General features: G+C 42.7%; 1 protein-coding gene across 3 annotated transcripts in view; it reads right to left on the reverse strand.

The window, feature by feature from the left end:
* Positions 1 to 3,130: 3,130 nt before the first annotated feature.
* The window catches only part of PRIMPOL (primase and DNA directed polymerase), a 39,645-nt gene continuing 24,961 nt past the window's right edge, over positions 3,131 to 17,814 (reverse strand). For 2 of the 3 annotated variants that reach the window (XM_069977746.1, XM_069977745.1), the window contains exons 9-13: positions 17,722 to 17,811; positions 17,541 to 17,649; positions 17,209 to 17,291; positions 16,259 to 16,305; positions 3,131 to 3,647 (exon numbers count right to left, since the gene is read on the reverse strand). In XM_069977746.1, coding sequence (XP_069833847.1) covers positions 3,342 to 3,647; positions 16,259 to 16,305; positions 17,209 to 17,291; positions 17,541 to 17,649; positions 17,722 to 17,811 — 635 coding nt within the window. In that variant the 3' untranslated portion in view covers positions 3,131 to 3,341. Of the gene's footprint in view, positions 3,648 to 13,992; positions 14,115 to 16,258; positions 16,306 to 17,208; positions 17,292 to 17,540; positions 17,650 to 17,721; positions 17,812 to 17,814 lie in introns of those variants that run through there. The other variant, XM_069977747.1, reaches the window with a different exon arrangement.

Consider the following 17,814-nt stretch of genomic DNA (forward strand, 5'->3'; position numbering starts at 1 on the left):
TTTAACGGATCCGTTTTTTTTAACGTCCAGAAAAATAGGGTCAGCAACGTTTTTTGGTCCGTTTTGGTCCGCCAAAAAAAACGGATCCGTTTTTTTTTATAATGGAAGTCAATGGAAAAACGGATGCACACAAATGAATCCGTTTTTTGCAATCCGTTTTTCATGCGTTTTTTGCAAAAAACGGATGCGTTAAACGGATGCTGAAAACGCAGTGTGAACCTAGCCTAATCAACCATAAACACTGAAGCTACCTGCCTAAGGGTAGCTTCACACATAACAGATCCATTGCCTGTTATTTTATAGGAGAATACATACTCGCAGCAGGATTGACATTCCACTGTGAGTATGTAAGTTAAGCCCCGCCGGCCAAAGTATACTGTACCAGCTCTGTGCTCAAGCTTGCTTTGGGGGTTCCCAGCTAGACGTCCCACTCAGCCAATCAGTGCGCCACAGCTACACAGCAGCTGAGCGAAGTGTCCAGATGCTTGGAACCCCCGAAGCAAGCTGGAGTGTGGAGCAGGTACAGTATGCTTCCGCTGGCGGGGGGTTAATTTACATACTCTCACAGAAAATTACAGGGAATGGATCAGCAGCAGATTTCACTGCGAATTCACAGCATCAAATGTGCTGTGGATCAGTTATGTGTGAATCTAGCCTAAATTTGCAGCAAAAAGTCATATTTACCAGCTCAAATATAGGTGTGGAATTACAAACATGAAAGATTGTCAACAGAAAAAGACCTAATTCAACTAGTCCACCCTTTATTTTTATCTTAGGATAGCTACAATATAAGTTTATCCAAGGCAGGTTTAAATGTAGTTACAGTAGATCTTTATTTTCTGTAGAAATCCACAAAGGACTGCAACATAAAATTACATGCCTAAAAACCGGCCCTGAAGCAGACGTGACCCATGGCAAAATAACCTTACACTGCCTTAACCCTTTCCCACACGAGGACGTAACTGTACGTCCTCGTGCGGGTGTTCAGAGCGGGGCCGTGCAGCGACCCCGCTCTGAACCGCGGCGGACCCGGGTGCCGCTTGTAGCCCGGGACCGCCGGTATTAGCGGGCACGGTCCGATCGCCGTGCCTGCTAATACAGTAATCAGATGCAGCTGTCAAACATGACAGCTGCATCTGATTACCTGATTCAGCTTATCCCTGGTGTCTAGTGGCGGTGATCGCTCCCCCGGGTCGTTATGCCGGAGGAGCGATCTCAGTGTGTGCTGCCGGCCAGGGACCGCTCCAAGATGGCGCCATCCCCGGCTTGGCACTAGTTTACTTCCGGCTGCAGCAGCCGGAAGTAAACGAGTGCCTATCTCATGGATCTCTGCTGCAGAGATCTCTATAAGAGATCAGTGCACTTATACTAGAAGCCCCCCCTAGGGGGGCCTCTAGTATAAGTGTAAAAGTTAAAAAAAAAAAAGAAGAAGAAGAAGAAGTGCTGTTGTCCCCTCCCCCTCCCCTAATAAAAGTCAGAATCACCCCCCTTTTCCCAGGTTATAAATAAAAGTAAATAAATAAACAAGTTTGCTATTGCCGCGTGCGTAATCGCCCGATCTATTAATTTATCACATTCCTGATCTTGCACGGTAAACAGGGTCAGCGCAAAAAAATCCCAAAGTGAAAATCTGCACATTTTTGGTTGCATCAAATCCAGAAAAAAATTAATAAAAAGCGATCAAAAAGTCGTATATGCGCAATCACGGTAACGATAGAAAGAACACATCATGGCGCAAAAAATGACACCTCACACAGCCCCATAGACCAAAGGATAAAAGCGTTATAAGCCTGGGAATAGAGCGATTTTAAGAAACATATATTTGTTAACAATGGTTTGAATTTTTTACCGGCCATCAGATACAATATAAGTTATACATGTTATATATCGTTTTAATCGTAACGACTTGAGGAACATGCATAACAAGTCAGTTTTACCCCAGGGCGAATGGCGTAAAAACACATTTCCCCAAATAAAAGAAATGGTTTTTTTTTTCTTCAATTTCACCACACTTTGAATTTTTTTCTGGTTTCACAGTGTACTTTATGCAAAAATTCTGCCTGTCATTGCAAAGTACAATTAGTGACGCAAAAAATAAGGGCTCATGTGGGTCTCTAGGTGGAAAAATGCAAGTGCTATGGCCTTTTAAGCACAAGGAGGAAAAAACGAAAATGCAAAAACGAAAATTAGCCTGGTCCCGAAGGGGTTAAGGAACCAGAAGTGACCCAATGCACTGTAGTGTACCGTACCAACAATTCTAGTAACAATTGACAAAATTTTAATTTTGTCCGAATTTTTCTCTTTTTTTTTACTGCAAACCGCAATGACAGGAAACAAATTTTACACTTGGGAACTAATATGAATTATTTCACTGGTAAACCTTAAATTAATATTTGCACTTCACAGCTATGTATAATCCAAACCTCACTAAATAAATATTAGCATGATAAAAAAAAAAATTACACAGTAAAATTGTATTCCAGAAGAAGAAGAAAATGTACTAAATCATATACTGGTAAAAGCTACATTGCCCTTCTTGATAATTAAAAAGTCATGGTAGAACCATAAAACTTACTAAAAGTGTCAAAACATTTCAGGCTCACTTTGCTTGTAAATACAAGCATATATTTAAAGCAACTCTGTACCCACAATCTGACCCTCTCCAAACCCCTTGTACCTTCGGATAGCTGCTTGTAATCCAAGATCTGTCCTGGGGTCCGTTCGGCAGGTGATGCAGTTATTGTCCTAAAAAAAATACTATTAAACTTGAAGCCCCATGCCAAACGGGAGTATCTGTGCCCTAACTTTGCACCACCCCTCTGTCCCTCCTCCCCACCCTCTTCATCATTAGAAATGCCACTGAAACATTTTCTCCATGCCGAACATTGCACAGGTCCTTAACGATCCAGCCCATGTGCCGGGCTGCCACAGGTGGGGAATAGGAGGCAATCTGCCTGGAGTAATCCCAATGATGAAGAGGGTGGGGAGGAGGGACAGAGAGATTGTGCAAAGTTAGGGCACACATACTCCAGTTTGGCACGGGCTGCAAGTTGAAAAGTATTTTTTTAGGACAATGTCTGCATCACCTGCCGAACGGACCACAGGACAGATCTTGGATTAAAAGCAGCTATCCGAAGGTACAAGTGGTTTGAGGGGTCAGATTGTGGGTACAGAGTTGCTTTAAGCCTCAAAATACAACTTGATACTTTGGATATCAAGTGTTGCTGCACTCACTTGATCTCTGTAATAAAAGTTTTCACAAATGTAACATTTTCCAGGCTGTTAAAGCTTTTTGATTCACATTTTGCATAAAATCCCCCCCCCCCCAAAAGACTGTTGGATCATGTTTCCTTGGATGTGTAATGTCCATTGACTGCCTGTAATAAAAGTTCATCTGGAATATCGGTGTCCTCAAAACTCCAGGTTTCCACACTTAGATTTGCAGCATCCACTAGTTCTGCATCTTCAGCAGCTTCTACAATTAAGGCATCATCAAGGCAAGAATCCCAGGCCGAATCAAAAATTGTAATGCTTTCCTCCGGTTCCATGGATTTGCCTACAAGCAGATCTTCAGTAAGCAGGACATTTTGTTTGATGTCACTTATGGTACCATTTTCATCCATAGTAAGAGAGCATTCTTCATCTTCCTATAATATATGACAGTTTTAACATTATACGGCAATTATTTGGTTTCTTTGTTTTATATAACATCTGTATAACAAATTAACTGCACAAACACATATATATATATTTTACACACATACATACATAGATAATGTGTGTATGTGTGTGTATATATGTAGAGTATCTATCTACATCTACAAGACAGAGGATCCCCTGGTGACAAAAGTGTGAAACATATGTTGGGCATGGGGCCCTTGTGGTTGGTATCATCCTCGTGTATGTATGTACTTTATGGTATTGAGTGGTTTTGTCTTTTTTTTGTTAGCTTATGTTAGTCACCATGAAACAAACCCACTAGAATATTCACCACAATGTTTTTTTTTAATTAGGAATGGGAAAAAACACAAGACACACACACACACACACACACACACACACGTGGACATGTCCATTCTTCTGCACAGAGAGAGGAGGCGCATGAGCCTCCCATAGACTGCCAGTATAACATGGAGGCTGGCAGAGGATTCTGCCACGGAATTCCGCCAGTTTTACTCCGTGTGAACTGGCCCTTAAAGGCAATGAAAGTCTGTAAAATGGAAACTGCCAATAGCAACCAATCACAGTTTAGCTTTCAGCTTTGGTAAAATGAACCTGAGCTGTGATTTGTTGCCATAGGTAGTTTACATCTATTTTGCACACTTATAGGGGTACTTAACCCCTCCAAGATACAACCCTGTTAAATCCCCACCCATAATCTAAGCTTGTTTGTAATAGGTTCCTATTACATTAATGGGGCCATTTGTCTGCAGTACATCCTGACTTACAGCCAAAGCTAAAGAAAATCCTCACTTTCTGGTCCAATCTGTCTCCACTCCTCTGTCCTCCCCCTCCCTTCTGAGACCCAGGTCCAACAATCTCTCTTCTGTTGCCAAGGAAGTAAGATGTAATGCCTCATGTGTAACCCCACCCACCACTGACATCACACCAATGAGTGAGCAGCTGGCCAGGGGGCAGTAGAAACAATAGAATAGTGACAGCTTCCTTAACAGTACAGGGGAAAGGAGACAGGTGTTTTATCTCTTTTTCTGATTTAAAAATCATTTGTAAAAGTTTTAATCCAGGGCCAGGAGCAGCATAGACAAGCTTTTTATTAATACAAAATCCCCTCCCCTAATAAAAGTCAGAATCACCCCCCTTTCCCCATTTTTTAAATAAAAATAAACAAACAGGTTTGGTATCGCCTTGTGCATAATCGCCTGAACTAATTCACATTCCCGATCTCGCACAGTAAACGGCGTAAGCGTCAAAAAATTCCTAAGTGCAAAATTGCGCATTTTTGGTCACATCAAATTTTGAAAAATTGTAATAAAAAGCGATCAAAAAGTCGCATATGCGCAATGAAGGTACCGATAGAAAGAACACATCATGGCGCAACAAATGACACCTCACACTGCCCCATAGACCAAAGGATAAAAGCGCTATAAGCCTGGGAATGGAGCGATTTTAAGGAACATATTTATGTTAACAATGGTTTGAATTTTTTATTTGATGGCTTCTAAAAAATGAAAACCTTTTAAAAAAAGTTATACAAGTTACAGATCGTTGTAATCTTAACTTGAGGAAAATGTATAACAAGTCAGTTTTACCCCAGGGCGAACGGCGTAAAAACAACCCCGCTTTTTTTGCCCTTACCGCTTTTGCCGTGCGAGAACAGTAATGTGATTAATTAATAGTTTGGGCGATTATGCACGTGGCTATACCAAACATGTTTTAATTATTTACTTTTAAAACATGGGAAAAGGGGGGGTGATTCAAACTTTATTAGGAGAGGGGGCTTTTTACTACTTGTTTTTTTTTTTTTTTGACACTTATACTAGAAGCCCCCCGGGGGGACTTCTAGTATAAGTGCACTGATCTCTCATTGAGATCTGCACTGATCTCTCATAGAGATCTTTGCTGTATACTTATACAGCAAAGATCAATGAGATCAGCACTCGTTTGCTTTCGGCTACTGCAGCCAAAAGCATCCCAGTGCCGAGCCGGGATCAGCGCCATTTTGGCAAAGACCCCGGCAGGTAAAGGATGTGAGTGATCCACCCCACTAGACACCAGGGAAGTGCTGCATACAGTAATCGGATGCAGCTGTCAACTGACAGCTGCATCAGATTACCGAATTAGCTGGCACGGCGATCGGACCGTGCCCGCTAATAGCTGCGGTCCCGGGCTACACGCGGCACCGTGGTTAACACCTCTTGCGGACTCATGACGTACCGGTAAGTCATGCGTCCTTAACCCCTTAGGGACCAAGCCTATTTGAGCCTTAATGACCAGGCTCATTTTTCAAAATCTGACCTGTCTTATAGCTCAGTGATGCTTTAACATATGCTAGCGATTCTGAGATTGTTTTTTTTTGTAACATATGGTACTTTATATTAGTGGCAAAATTTGGTCACTATCTGTTGTGTTTTTTGTGAAAAACGAAAATATCATGAAAAAATTAAAAAATTTGCACTTTACAAACTTTGAAATTCTCTGCTTCTAAAAAAAGAACGTTGTATCACATAAATTAGTTACTAGGTCACATAACCAATATGTCCTCTTTATTCTGGCATAATTTCGTAAACATTTTACTTTTCTTGGGTGTTACGGGGCTTAGAAATGTATCAGCAAATTATCAATTTTTCATGAAATTTCCAAAATTAATTTTTTTAGGGACCAGTTCTTTTTTTTAAGTGTGTTTAGGAGGCTTGTATACTTGAAACCCCCATAAATGACCCCATTTTGGAAACTAAACACCCTAAGGTATTAATCTAGGGGTACAATGAGCATTTTAACCCTACAGGGGCTGGAGAAAAGTATTCACAATTAGGCCGGAAAAAAATGGAAAATAGAAATTTTCAAATAATATGTTCGTTCAGATTAAAGTATCTCATTTTCACAAGCAACAGGAGAGAAAAAGCACCCCAAAATTTGTAACGCAGATCCTCCTGAGTACAATGGTACCCCATATGGGGGCGTAAACCACTGTATGGGCACACAGCGGGGCTCAGAAGGGAAGGAGCGCCAATTAGCATTTTCAGTGCAGATTTTGCTGTACAAGTTTTCAGGCGCCAGGTGCGTTTGCAGTGCCCCTGTAGTGCCAGCAGAGTGAAACCCCCCCATAAGTCACCCCATTTTGGAACGTTAAAACCTCAAAGAATAGGTCTTTGGGTGCAGTGAGCATTTTGACCCCACAGGTATTAGAGGAAAGTATTCAAAATAAGACAGTAAAAATGAAAAACTAGAATTTTTCCAATAATATGTATGTTTAGTTTGAAATTTCTCAATTTCACAAGGAACAGGAGAGAAAAGGCACCCCAAAATCTGTAACGCAGGTTCTTCCGAGTAAAAAGGTACCCCATATGTGGGCATAAACCACTGTATGGGCACACAGCAGGGCTCAGAAGGGAAGGAGCGTCATTTCGCTGGTGCAAAACCGCAGCTAGTATCGGTTATTAGAATAGTGCAGTTGCTTAAAAATTTTTTATTAAATGAGATTACAGGTAATCTGGGGTGGTGACGGGAAACCTGGGGAGTGTTTACTCGCTATCTGGGGTAGTGACGGGCAATTTGGGGTGGTACGAGCAGTCTGTGGCAATCTGGGGGTGTTTACTGGCTATCTGGGGTGGTTACGGGCAATCTGGGGGCGTTTACTGGCAATCTAGGGGTGTTTACTGCCTATATGGGGTGGTAACGGACAATCTGGGGGTGTCACAGGCAAACTGGGGTGGGTATGGGCAGCCTGTGGCAATCTGGGGTGGTTACGGGTAATCTGAGCGTTTACAGGTAAACTGGAGTGGTTATGAATAATCTGGGGTGGTTACAGGTAATGCGGAGTGGTTATGAATAATCTGGAGTGGTTACAGGTAATGCAGAGTGGTTACAGGTAATCTGGGGTGGTTACAGGTAATCCGGGGCACTTGACTTTTTATCCCGTCGCCAATGATTTTTGGTGACAGGGGACAAAAAGTGCCGGCAGCATTTGGAACAAGTGATTAGTGGTATATAGTATATACCGCTGATCACTTGTACCAGGACCACATCGGCTAGTCCCTGATCATTGCCCCATGCTCTCCGCCACCTCTGGTAGTGGAGAGAATGAGAGTTTGATCTTTTTTTAAAGGGTACAAACACACTTGCTGTATCCGCAGCGAATTTCTGGCTGCATATTTGCAGTGAGACTCACTGAGGATCCCGGCCATGTGTACTCAATGGCAGACAAACTCGCAGCAGGGATTTACATCCCTGCTCAGAGTTTGTCCGCAGCTCGCCCAGTTAACACCCTGGCCGCCGGAGACTATACACCAGCTAATCCCGGCTACAGGGCTCCCGACGTCTTCACGGCCCGTTTAGCCAATCAGTGCTGTGGTGGGGCAGCGCACTGATTGGCTGAGCGGGACGTGCCGGGAATCAGCGAAGGACCAGATGATGTATAGTTGGGACCAGGTGATGTATAGTCTCCGGCGGCCGGGGGGTTAACGGGTCGGCCTTTGGACAAACTCGCAGCAGGGATGTACATCCCTGTTGCGAGTTTGTCTGCCATTGAGTACACAGGGCCTAGATCCTCAGCGAGTCTCGCTGCGAATACACAGCGAGAAACTCGCTGTCGATGCGGCAAGTGTGTTTGTACCCTAAGGAATTAATCACTGTGAACACTAAGGTTATTCCGGGGGGGACATGTATTCATCTCCTCTCACTGTTGAGAGGACATGAAAGCATGCAATTCCCGTTACCGGTGGCCGCTGTTATACTGGTAATAACAGCGATCGTCGGTGCAGGGACTGGCCGGGACTGAGCCCACACTCTGCCCCAACTTCTCAGCGACCTCCGGTAGCTGAGAGGAGGGGGCTGCGGGTATTACCGGCGCCGCTGCACTATTCTGCACCATCGCCATAAAGAGCTGATGGCAGCAGTATAGAGCCCATTAGTGATCGCCGTAAAAATTCATATCGGCGGTCACTAATAACATAATACATGTATTCTCTGGGTCACTACGGTTACGGCGATACCACATTTGTATAGGTTTTTTTTTTACAATTACCGCTTTGGCGCAATAGAAACTATCTTCCTAGCAAAAACCCACAAAAACTGTCGCCATATTGCAAGATCCATAGCGTTCTTATCTTTTGCGCGACAGAGCTGGTTTTGGGCTTATTTTATGCGGGAAGATCTGTAGTTTCTATTGATACCAAGTTTTATATGTATGTGACTTTTTGATCTCTTTTATGACGTATTTTCCTAAAGCAGATTGATAAAATACTGCTATTCTGGTACTGTTTTTTTATTTATTTTTTTACAGCGTGTGTCGTGCGATATAATTATTGATATTGTTTTATAGATTGGGTCGTTACGGACGTAGCGATACCAAATATGTATAGGATTTGTGTTTTTGATCACTTTTATGTAATGTTTTATTGTATATGGGGAATGTAATGCATTTTTATTATGGGGGGGGCTGGGGGGGGGATTGTGTTTGGTGCACTTTTTTTTACACTAGTGTATATTACTGTACACTAGCGTAACACTTTCATCACTAATACAATACACTGCTTCTGCAGTACAGTGTATTGTATTATGGGACCATCCTGCTGACAGGCAGTAGCACAGCCACCTGTCAGCAGGATGGCTTATCCATGGTAAGCCCGGGGGCCTTCATTAGGAATTACCATGGAGACGTCGGGGGGACCGGACGGCGCCGCAGGACCTCCGATCGCGCAAGTGGACCTGCGGCGCCGTCCGGTACACACCGGAACCCGTTAGATGCCGCTGTCATGCTTTGACAGCAGCATTTAACGGGTTGAACTGTCCGGAGCAGAGAATCCAGTTACAGGGGGGGGGGGGGGGGGGGGGACAGCACACTGACCGCTGCTGCCTCCGCCGGGCGGTAATTTATTCGGATGCGTCCGCAGTTAAAAGGCGTACGCATCGGAATAAAGCCCATTAGTGGCCACCGTGAAAAGGCAGCACGGCCGTCACTAAGGGGTTAAGAGGTTAAAGTGTCACTGTCGTTTATTTTATTTTTTTGCAGAAATCAATAGTACAGGCGATTTTAACCCCTTAGTGACCGCCGATACGGCTTTTTACGGCGGTCACTAAGGGTCCTTATTCTGCTGCCATCAGCTTTTTACGGCGATGGCAGAGAATAAGGCTGCGGGGCCGGGACGCCCCCCACCCCGTCCCCCCAGCTACCGGAGGTAGCTGAGGGATTGGGGCAGTGTGTGGCGTCCGTCCTGCCCCCCCCCCCCCAACCGACGATCGCCGCTATTCAAGTTATAGCGGCGGCCGTCGGTAATGGGGATTACCGATGCCGCCGCCACCTTTCATCTCCCCCCGCCGTGAATCTACGGTGGGGGGAGATGAAATAAGTGTCCCCCAGACCTCAGATCAGCCCCCCCTAGTAGGGCGATCACTAACCCCCCTCCCCCGGCGGCCATCATTTCCAAGATGGCCGCCGCCATCGCTGTGAACCGACTAATGTCTGTTCACAGTGATGGAAAAGTTAAAATGAATGAAAGCCCCATGCTCTCCGCCACCGGAGAGCATGGGGCAGTGATCGGGGACCCCACTGTGGTGCTCCCGGCACCTTTTATCCCCTGTCACCATGAATGATTGGTGACAGGGGATAAAAAGTGATGTCCCCCCACCCCCCAAGTCGCCCCCCACCCCCCCTGTCACCCCCGTCCCCCAGTCACCTCCCCTACCCCTTATACGTTACCTGATTCTGGAGCTCCTTCCTCTTCGGCGTCCTGGCTGGTTATGAAGTGCGCATGCGCTTCACAACCAGCCAACTCTGAAAATTTAAAGTGACAGAGACCAATTTGGTCTCTGTCACTGAACTATGATTACTGTGATAGAAAATATCACAGTAATCATAGTAATACAGTGAAAATGAATGTGTAAAGTACAAAAAGTGACAAACATACAAAAAATAAAACAAACACTTTTTATTATAGTAATAATTGCAGTTTACTCCCAAATTACCCCTAACCCCTCCCCAGATTACCCGTAACCACCGCACGTTGCCCGTAACCACCCCAAATTGCCAGTGACCCCCTCCAGATTGCCCGTAACCACCCCAAAGCACTTCAGTTTATCAGTAACAATCCCAGATTGTCTGTAACCCTTCCAGGTTGCACATAACCCCCCCAGGTTCCCCGTAATCATGCCAGATTACATGTAACCCCCCAGATTGCACGTAACCACCGCACGTTGCCTCTGACCATGCCACGATGCCTCTGACCACCGCACGTTGCCTCTGACCACCACACGTCGCCTCTGACCACGCCACGGCGCCTCTGACCACCCCAAATTGCCAATGACCCCCTCCAGATTGCGGTGCCCATGTCAGATTACAGGTACACACCCCAGATTGCCTATAAGAACTTCAGTTTATCCGTAACCACCCCACGTTGCCCGTAACCACCCCAGATTGTCTGTAAGCACTGCAGGTTGCCCGTAACCACCCCACGTTGCCCGTATCCACCCCAGATTGTCTGTAAGCACTGCAGGTTGCTCGTAACCACCCCACGTTTCCCATAACCATCCCAGATTGTCTGTAAGCACAGCAGGTTGCCTGTAACCAGCCCACGTTGCCCGTAACAAGCCCACGTTGCCCGTAACCAGCCCACGTTGCCCGTAACCACAGCAGGTTGCCCGTAACCACAGCAGGTTGCCCGTAACCACCCCACGTTGCCGTAACCACAGCAGGTTGCCGTAACCACCCCATGTTGTCCGTAACCACCCCAGATTACCTGTAACCACCTCAGGTTGCCCATAACCACCCCAGGCTGTCCGTAACCACCCCACATTACCTGTAATCTCATTTTTTTTATTTTATTTTATTTTAGTAACTGCGCTATTCTAATAACCATTACTAGCTGCGGTTTTGCTCCTGTAAATTGGCGCTCCTTCCCTTCCGAGCCCTGCTGTGTGCCCATACAGTGGTTTATGCCCACATATGGGGTACTGTTCTACTCAGGAGAACCTGTGTTACAGATTTTTGGGTACGTTTTCTCTCCTGTTCCTCGTCGAATTGAGAAATTTCAAACTAAACTAACATATTATTGAAAAAATTCGAGTTTTTCATTTTTACTGTCTACTTTTGAATACTTTCCTCTAATACCTGTGGGGTCAAAATGCTCACCACACCCCAAAATGAATTCTTTGAGGGGTGCACTTTCCAAAATGGAGTGACTTATTGGGAGATTTTACTCTGCGGACACTACAAACGCACCTGGCGCTCGGAAACTTCTTCAGCAAAATCTGCATTGAAAAAGCTAATTGGCGCTTTTCCTTCTGAGCCCTCCTGTGTGCCCATACAGTGGTTTACGCCCACATATGGGGTACCATTGTACTCAGGAGGACCTGCGTTACAAATTTTGGGGTACTTTTTTCCTCTTGTTCCTCGTGAAATTGAGAAATTTCAAACTAAACGAAAATATTACTGGAAGAATTCGAGTTTTTCATTTTTACTGTCCTCTTTTGAATACTTTCCTGTAATACCTGTGGGGTCAAAATGGTCACCACACACCAAGATGAATTCTTTGAGGGGTGCACTTTCCAAAATGGGGTGACTTATGGGGGGGGGGTTCTCTCTGCTGACACTACAGGGGCGCTGCAAACGCACCTGGCGCTCAGAAACTTCTTCAGCAAAATTTGCATTGGAAAAGCTAATTGGCGCTCCTTCCCTTCTGAGCCCCGCTGTGTGCCCATACAGTGGTTTACGCCCACATATGGGGTACCGTTGTACTCAAAGAGAACCTGCATTACAAATTTTGGGGTGCTTTTTCTCTCATATTCCTTTTGAAAATGAAAAACTTTAATCTAAACGTATATATTATTGGAAAATTTAAATTTTCAATTTTTTTGCTGCCTAATTGTGAATACTTTCCTCCAGCCCCTGTAGGGTTAAAATGCTCATTATACCCCTAGATTAATTCTTTAAGGTGTGTAGTTTCCAAAATGGGGTCACTTATGGGGGTTTTCAGGATACCAGACTTCTAAATCCATTTAAAAAAAAAAAGAACTGGTCCCTAAAAAAAAATCAGTTTTGGAAACTTTCACGAAAATGTGATAATTTGCTGATAAATTTCTAAGCCCCATAACACCCTAAAAAAGTAAAATATGTTTACCAAATTATGCCAGAATAAAGAAGACATATTGGTAATGTGACTTAGTAACTAATTTATGTGCTACGACGTTCTTTTTTTAGAAGCAGAGAATTTCAAAGTTCATAAAATGCAATTTTTTTAATTTTTCATGATATTTTGAGGTTTTTCACAAAAATCACACAAAGTAGTGACCAAATTTTGCCACTAACATAAAGTGCCATATGTGACGAAAAACAATCTCAGAATCGCTAGCATACGTTAAAGCATCACTGAGCTATAAGAGCATAAAGTGAGACAGGTCAGATTTTCAAAAATTAGCCTGGTCATTAAGGCCCAAACTAGCTGCAGCACGAAGGGGTTAAGGAACTTTGTAATTGGGTTTATTAGCTGAAAAATGCTTTTTTTATCATGAAAAAGCAGTTTGAAGCTCTCCCTCCTGTCTTCATTGTTCTCTATGGAGAGGGGATGGGTGGAGGGAGATGAGGCACCAAAACAGGACAACAAAGTTAATTTACAGCTACATCACCTGCTATCTCCTCTGACAGTCAGCACTGATGTCTCTGACCTCTGACAAAGCTCTGAGCTGTGTAATCCTTTGTTCTCTGCTCTCTCCTCCCCCCTCCCCTCTCCCTAGAACAGACAGGGGCATGTCTGATGCAACAAGGACCCAATTTCCTGATAATTTGCAGTGGATAGAAAAGAGGAGGGAGGGGGGACCTGGGAAAAGTCTTTTTGAATGCATATTTGCCTAATAAACCCAACTACAAAGTTTCTTAAAAATCGCCTGGACTATTGATTTCGGGAAAAACAAACAAAACAAAAAAAAAAAACACACAACAGTGACTCTTTAAGGCTGCCTATTGCCTCAGTCTGCAGCCATTTTCTGAATGTTAATCTGATATAAATTGAGTTTACTTTGTATCCTTTGATCTGATTTAATTTTAGAGCTTACATTAGTATTCAGGAGACAAGATGGAGAGAGAGAAAGAAAAACAGACACACACTACAGACTGGTGTCAGGGAGCAATCTGATGGATTTAACACAAAATTGCATAGAGTAGCTCACTGTACATTTTAATGCCGTCAGCTGGAATTTAAAACTTTATAAGTGAATCTAGCTGTCGATTAGACAGAATCTATTAGCAGTTTAGAATAGGGCAGGGGATGTGGCACGTAGCCATACCTTTATTTAGAAGGACTGCTGTGCCATTAATAGATCTTACTTTTTCTGAACATGTAAATTAGGTGGTTCAGTGCATTGGGGGTAGTCCACAAAGCACCTGCTCATCAACTCCTGCAGCATACCTCCTTATGAATATTCATAATATTCATAATGGCGTCCTGCAGTGAATGGTAACAGAGTAAAGTCACTACTCAGGACAGTTATCAGTATTCATAAAGAAGGTGCTCTACAGTGAGTCAGCTGGCGAGGGCTACAGCACCTTATTTTTTTAATCAAATTTTTTTAATTAACTTTTTTTATACACATTTTACAAAGAAAAAAAATACAGCAAAAAAACAAACAAAACAAAGATACATTTTGTTTCATGTATTAACATGTGTCTGATTCGTACATTTTTTTCACACATCACATGAATCATAAATCACATACACACGTGGACAAATTTGTTGGTACCCCTCGTTTAATGAAAGAAAACCATGAGTCAACAGAATAAAAAAAAAGTACAGTGTGTACCACAATCCGCATGGACCAGAGGAATCAAAGAGTAGTTGCAGATTAGAAAGAAAATTATAGACAAGCAGGTAAAGGTTATAAGACCATCTCCAAGTAGCATGATGTTCCTGTGACTATAGTTGCACATGTTATTCATAAATGTATCAAGGGATTCTAGAGAGAAATGTGCTGTCCAGTGTCAGAAAGCTTGGTCTCAATTGCAGGTCATGGGTCTTGCAACAAGATAATGACCCAAACATTGGACTATTCTGAAGTTGCCTTCAATGAGCCCTGACCTAAATCCTATTAGGCATCTTTGAAAGGAGCTGAAACCTGCAGTCTGGGAAAAGCACCCTTTACACACCAGACAACCAGACCAGTTTGCTCTTGCAGAGCGAGTCAAAATACCTGTCAAGAGATGCAGAAGCCTCATTGACAGTTACAGGAATCTTTTGATTGCCTAAAAAGGTTGTGCAACAAAATATAAATTTAAGGGTACCATCATTTCTGTCCAGGCCTATTTCATGAGTTTTATTTTATTTATTTGTTTAATTCTGTTGAAGCATGGTTGAAAAGCAATGCCTGGCTTCCGTTTGATAATTTTCATAAACATTTTAATTTATTTTTACTTTTGTCAGATTAAACTTATTTCTGTGCCCATTTTGGGATTTTTCTTTCAATAAACAAGGGGTACCAACAATTTTTGTCCACGTGTATACTTCTGACAATTCTGTTCCTGCAAGGTGAATACGTCGGCTTAATATACATTGGAAAACATTAGCAGAACAGTAGAACAAAAAACATAAAAAAAAAAGGGAAACAATAACCCCAACAACTACATGTCATGGGAACGCAATGAAAAATATATTACTAGACACCTGTTAGAATGGTCTTTAATTTAAAACAATTAATTTTTAACAATGAAAATTATTTTTACAAATGGCTCATTCCTGGATATGCCCTCCATCAAGATACTTGTATGGCTTGAGAATAGCTAAAAGCATATTTTATGAGGATATAAGGAGCACATTACATATTGTGCTGTATTCTTTGTAAGTAACACTTATAGGCTATGTTCACACTACGTATATTTCCGGCCGCATATTTTACGCGGCCGGACATATACGTGTGAAACTCCGGCCGGGGAAATATGTAAGTTGCGGCCGGCTACGTACGGTCCGCCAAGTTACGCCCGTAGTCTACTTACGCTTCCCGAGCACTCTACATAGCGATCTGACAGCGGTATTTTACTTGGATATCTTTGGCTAGCCCTGGACACCCCACAGAACCTTTTGGATCGGCAAATCAAAGTGCAAAAATAAAGAAATCACCACTCCGTACGGGATCGCATGTTACACTACGGGCGTAAGTTACAGCATTTCCGTCCTGAAACAATGGTCTGGTTCATTTTTTACGGCGCAGCATACGATCCGGGCGTAAGTTCTTACGTAGTGTGAACTGTGCAGCCGTAGATCGTATACTTTCCATTGTACGCAAACTACGTAAATCTCCGGCCGCTTATTCACGGAATGCGCTACGGCCAGAAACTTACGTAGTGTGAACATAGCCATATACTGTATATCTATGTTTGTCATGCAGAAACTATGCTTAAGAACCTTCGAGTCAGCGTTTTAATGGGAATATAAGAAAGAATTTGATTGTTTTAGAGCTGAAGAGATTCGGTTTTCCTTCTCCTATGAGTTATCTGAGTACTCTGAATTCAGGATAACACGAGATCACTGCAGACCTAAGACAGGATACAGTTCATGGTCAGGGATGAAAAAATAATAAACTAGAATATCAAACTAACCTCTTTAAATATAGATGGAAGACAAACTTCTGGAGGCAGAGGATAAACTAAAAAAAACAAACAAACAAAAAGTATACACAATAAAAAGAAACCATATTTCAATATCTGCATACATAAAGGAAATATTTAGCAAGATACTCAGTTAGGTCTAGATTTAATTAATTTGATTTTGGGGACATAGTGACGTACCAACAAAAGATGACAAAAACACTGGTAAGGTTTTCATTATAAAAACATTATAGTTGTGTTTATTACAGGAGCCCTGAAGGATATGACTGAACTGGTGTGGATCACTTTTAACTGATCCTCACTGAAAGTGTTCACAACCTACTATATGGTGCTGGCAGACAGACTGGATTGATCAAACAAACACACACACACACACACACACACGAACAACCACAACGTGATGATACTGAAATTTTATTATTTAGTTTTAATATCAAAAGTTTTGATCAGTGGGGCGTTCAGACCCCCACTGTTCTGTGAATATAGTCAGGAGAAGTATGTGGCTGAGCCATCTTGCTGCATGAGGCAATCTTGTGATAATGGACTGATAATGAAGCTCATCTTATGCAGTGAGATGAGAGAAGCACCCAGCCACACATTTCTCCCAGACCTAGAGATGTGTGTCTGAACACTCACCTTGACCTACTAAAATTATTGGCATGTCCAAGTGTCAAAGTTTTTATAATGACAGGTACACTTTTAATTGTGAAGGATGGGGATCTTGTCACACCAAGTTTAATAAAAATTAAATGTATATGCCGTGGATTGCACTTGTTAACTTCAGAACGGTAATAGTTTAATGTCGTAGCCTAGTTTCTGACATAAATGTGATCTATGCATGTTCTGTTTTAATAAAATAAGGTTATATCCTACAGGTTACATTATGTTTAATATGCATTCTGTCAGAGCACGGAGCACTGTCAGAAACCCATGGTACTTACACTTAGACTTAAAGTTCTGTGCTCTGCACACTGGGTCATAGCATTTTTGATACCACATTTCTCTTTTCAAATCTACTAGTAACCTTAAAATAGAAAGGAAACAGAAATAGAAACAAATCCAACATTAATACACAGGTTTAAAAAGCAAGTTTTAAATGTATGTACAGGTGCAGAACATCAGAACTCCATTTCATATACCCTTTTAGGCATACGGAATGTGCTTTTGGTCAGCAAAAACAATGTCCTGGGCAAATACACCCCACCTCCCGAGGCACTGTGGATTAATTTGATAATACTGAAAATCACCAAGATGATGAGAAGTGGATGCTTACATGACATTGTTACTTCTGTGGGCTCGGCCGATGTTTTCACACCAGCGATAATTTACAGTATCATAAACCAGCAATTCCTCAGTGGAAAAATAGTTCCATTGTCGAATACCTAGTTAAAAAAAGTGATATTTAGCATGAAACATGAAAAGCAGTAAACGGAAAAAAAAATCTAAGACTATACCTCCATGAAAGCCTTCTCTTGTCACCAGAGACAGTATGAAATGATCAATTTCTGGATATGGTGACATTTCATATCTGTTCATTGTGTTGCCTG

Source organism: Dendropsophus ebraccatus, chromosome 7 (genome assembly GCF_027789765.1).
Source record: "Dendropsophus ebraccatus isolate aDenEbr1 chromosome 7, aDenEbr1.pat, whole genome shotgun sequence".
Classification (NCBI taxonomy): Eukaryota; Metazoa; Chordata; class Amphibia; order Anura; family Hylidae; genus Dendropsophus; species Dendropsophus ebraccatus.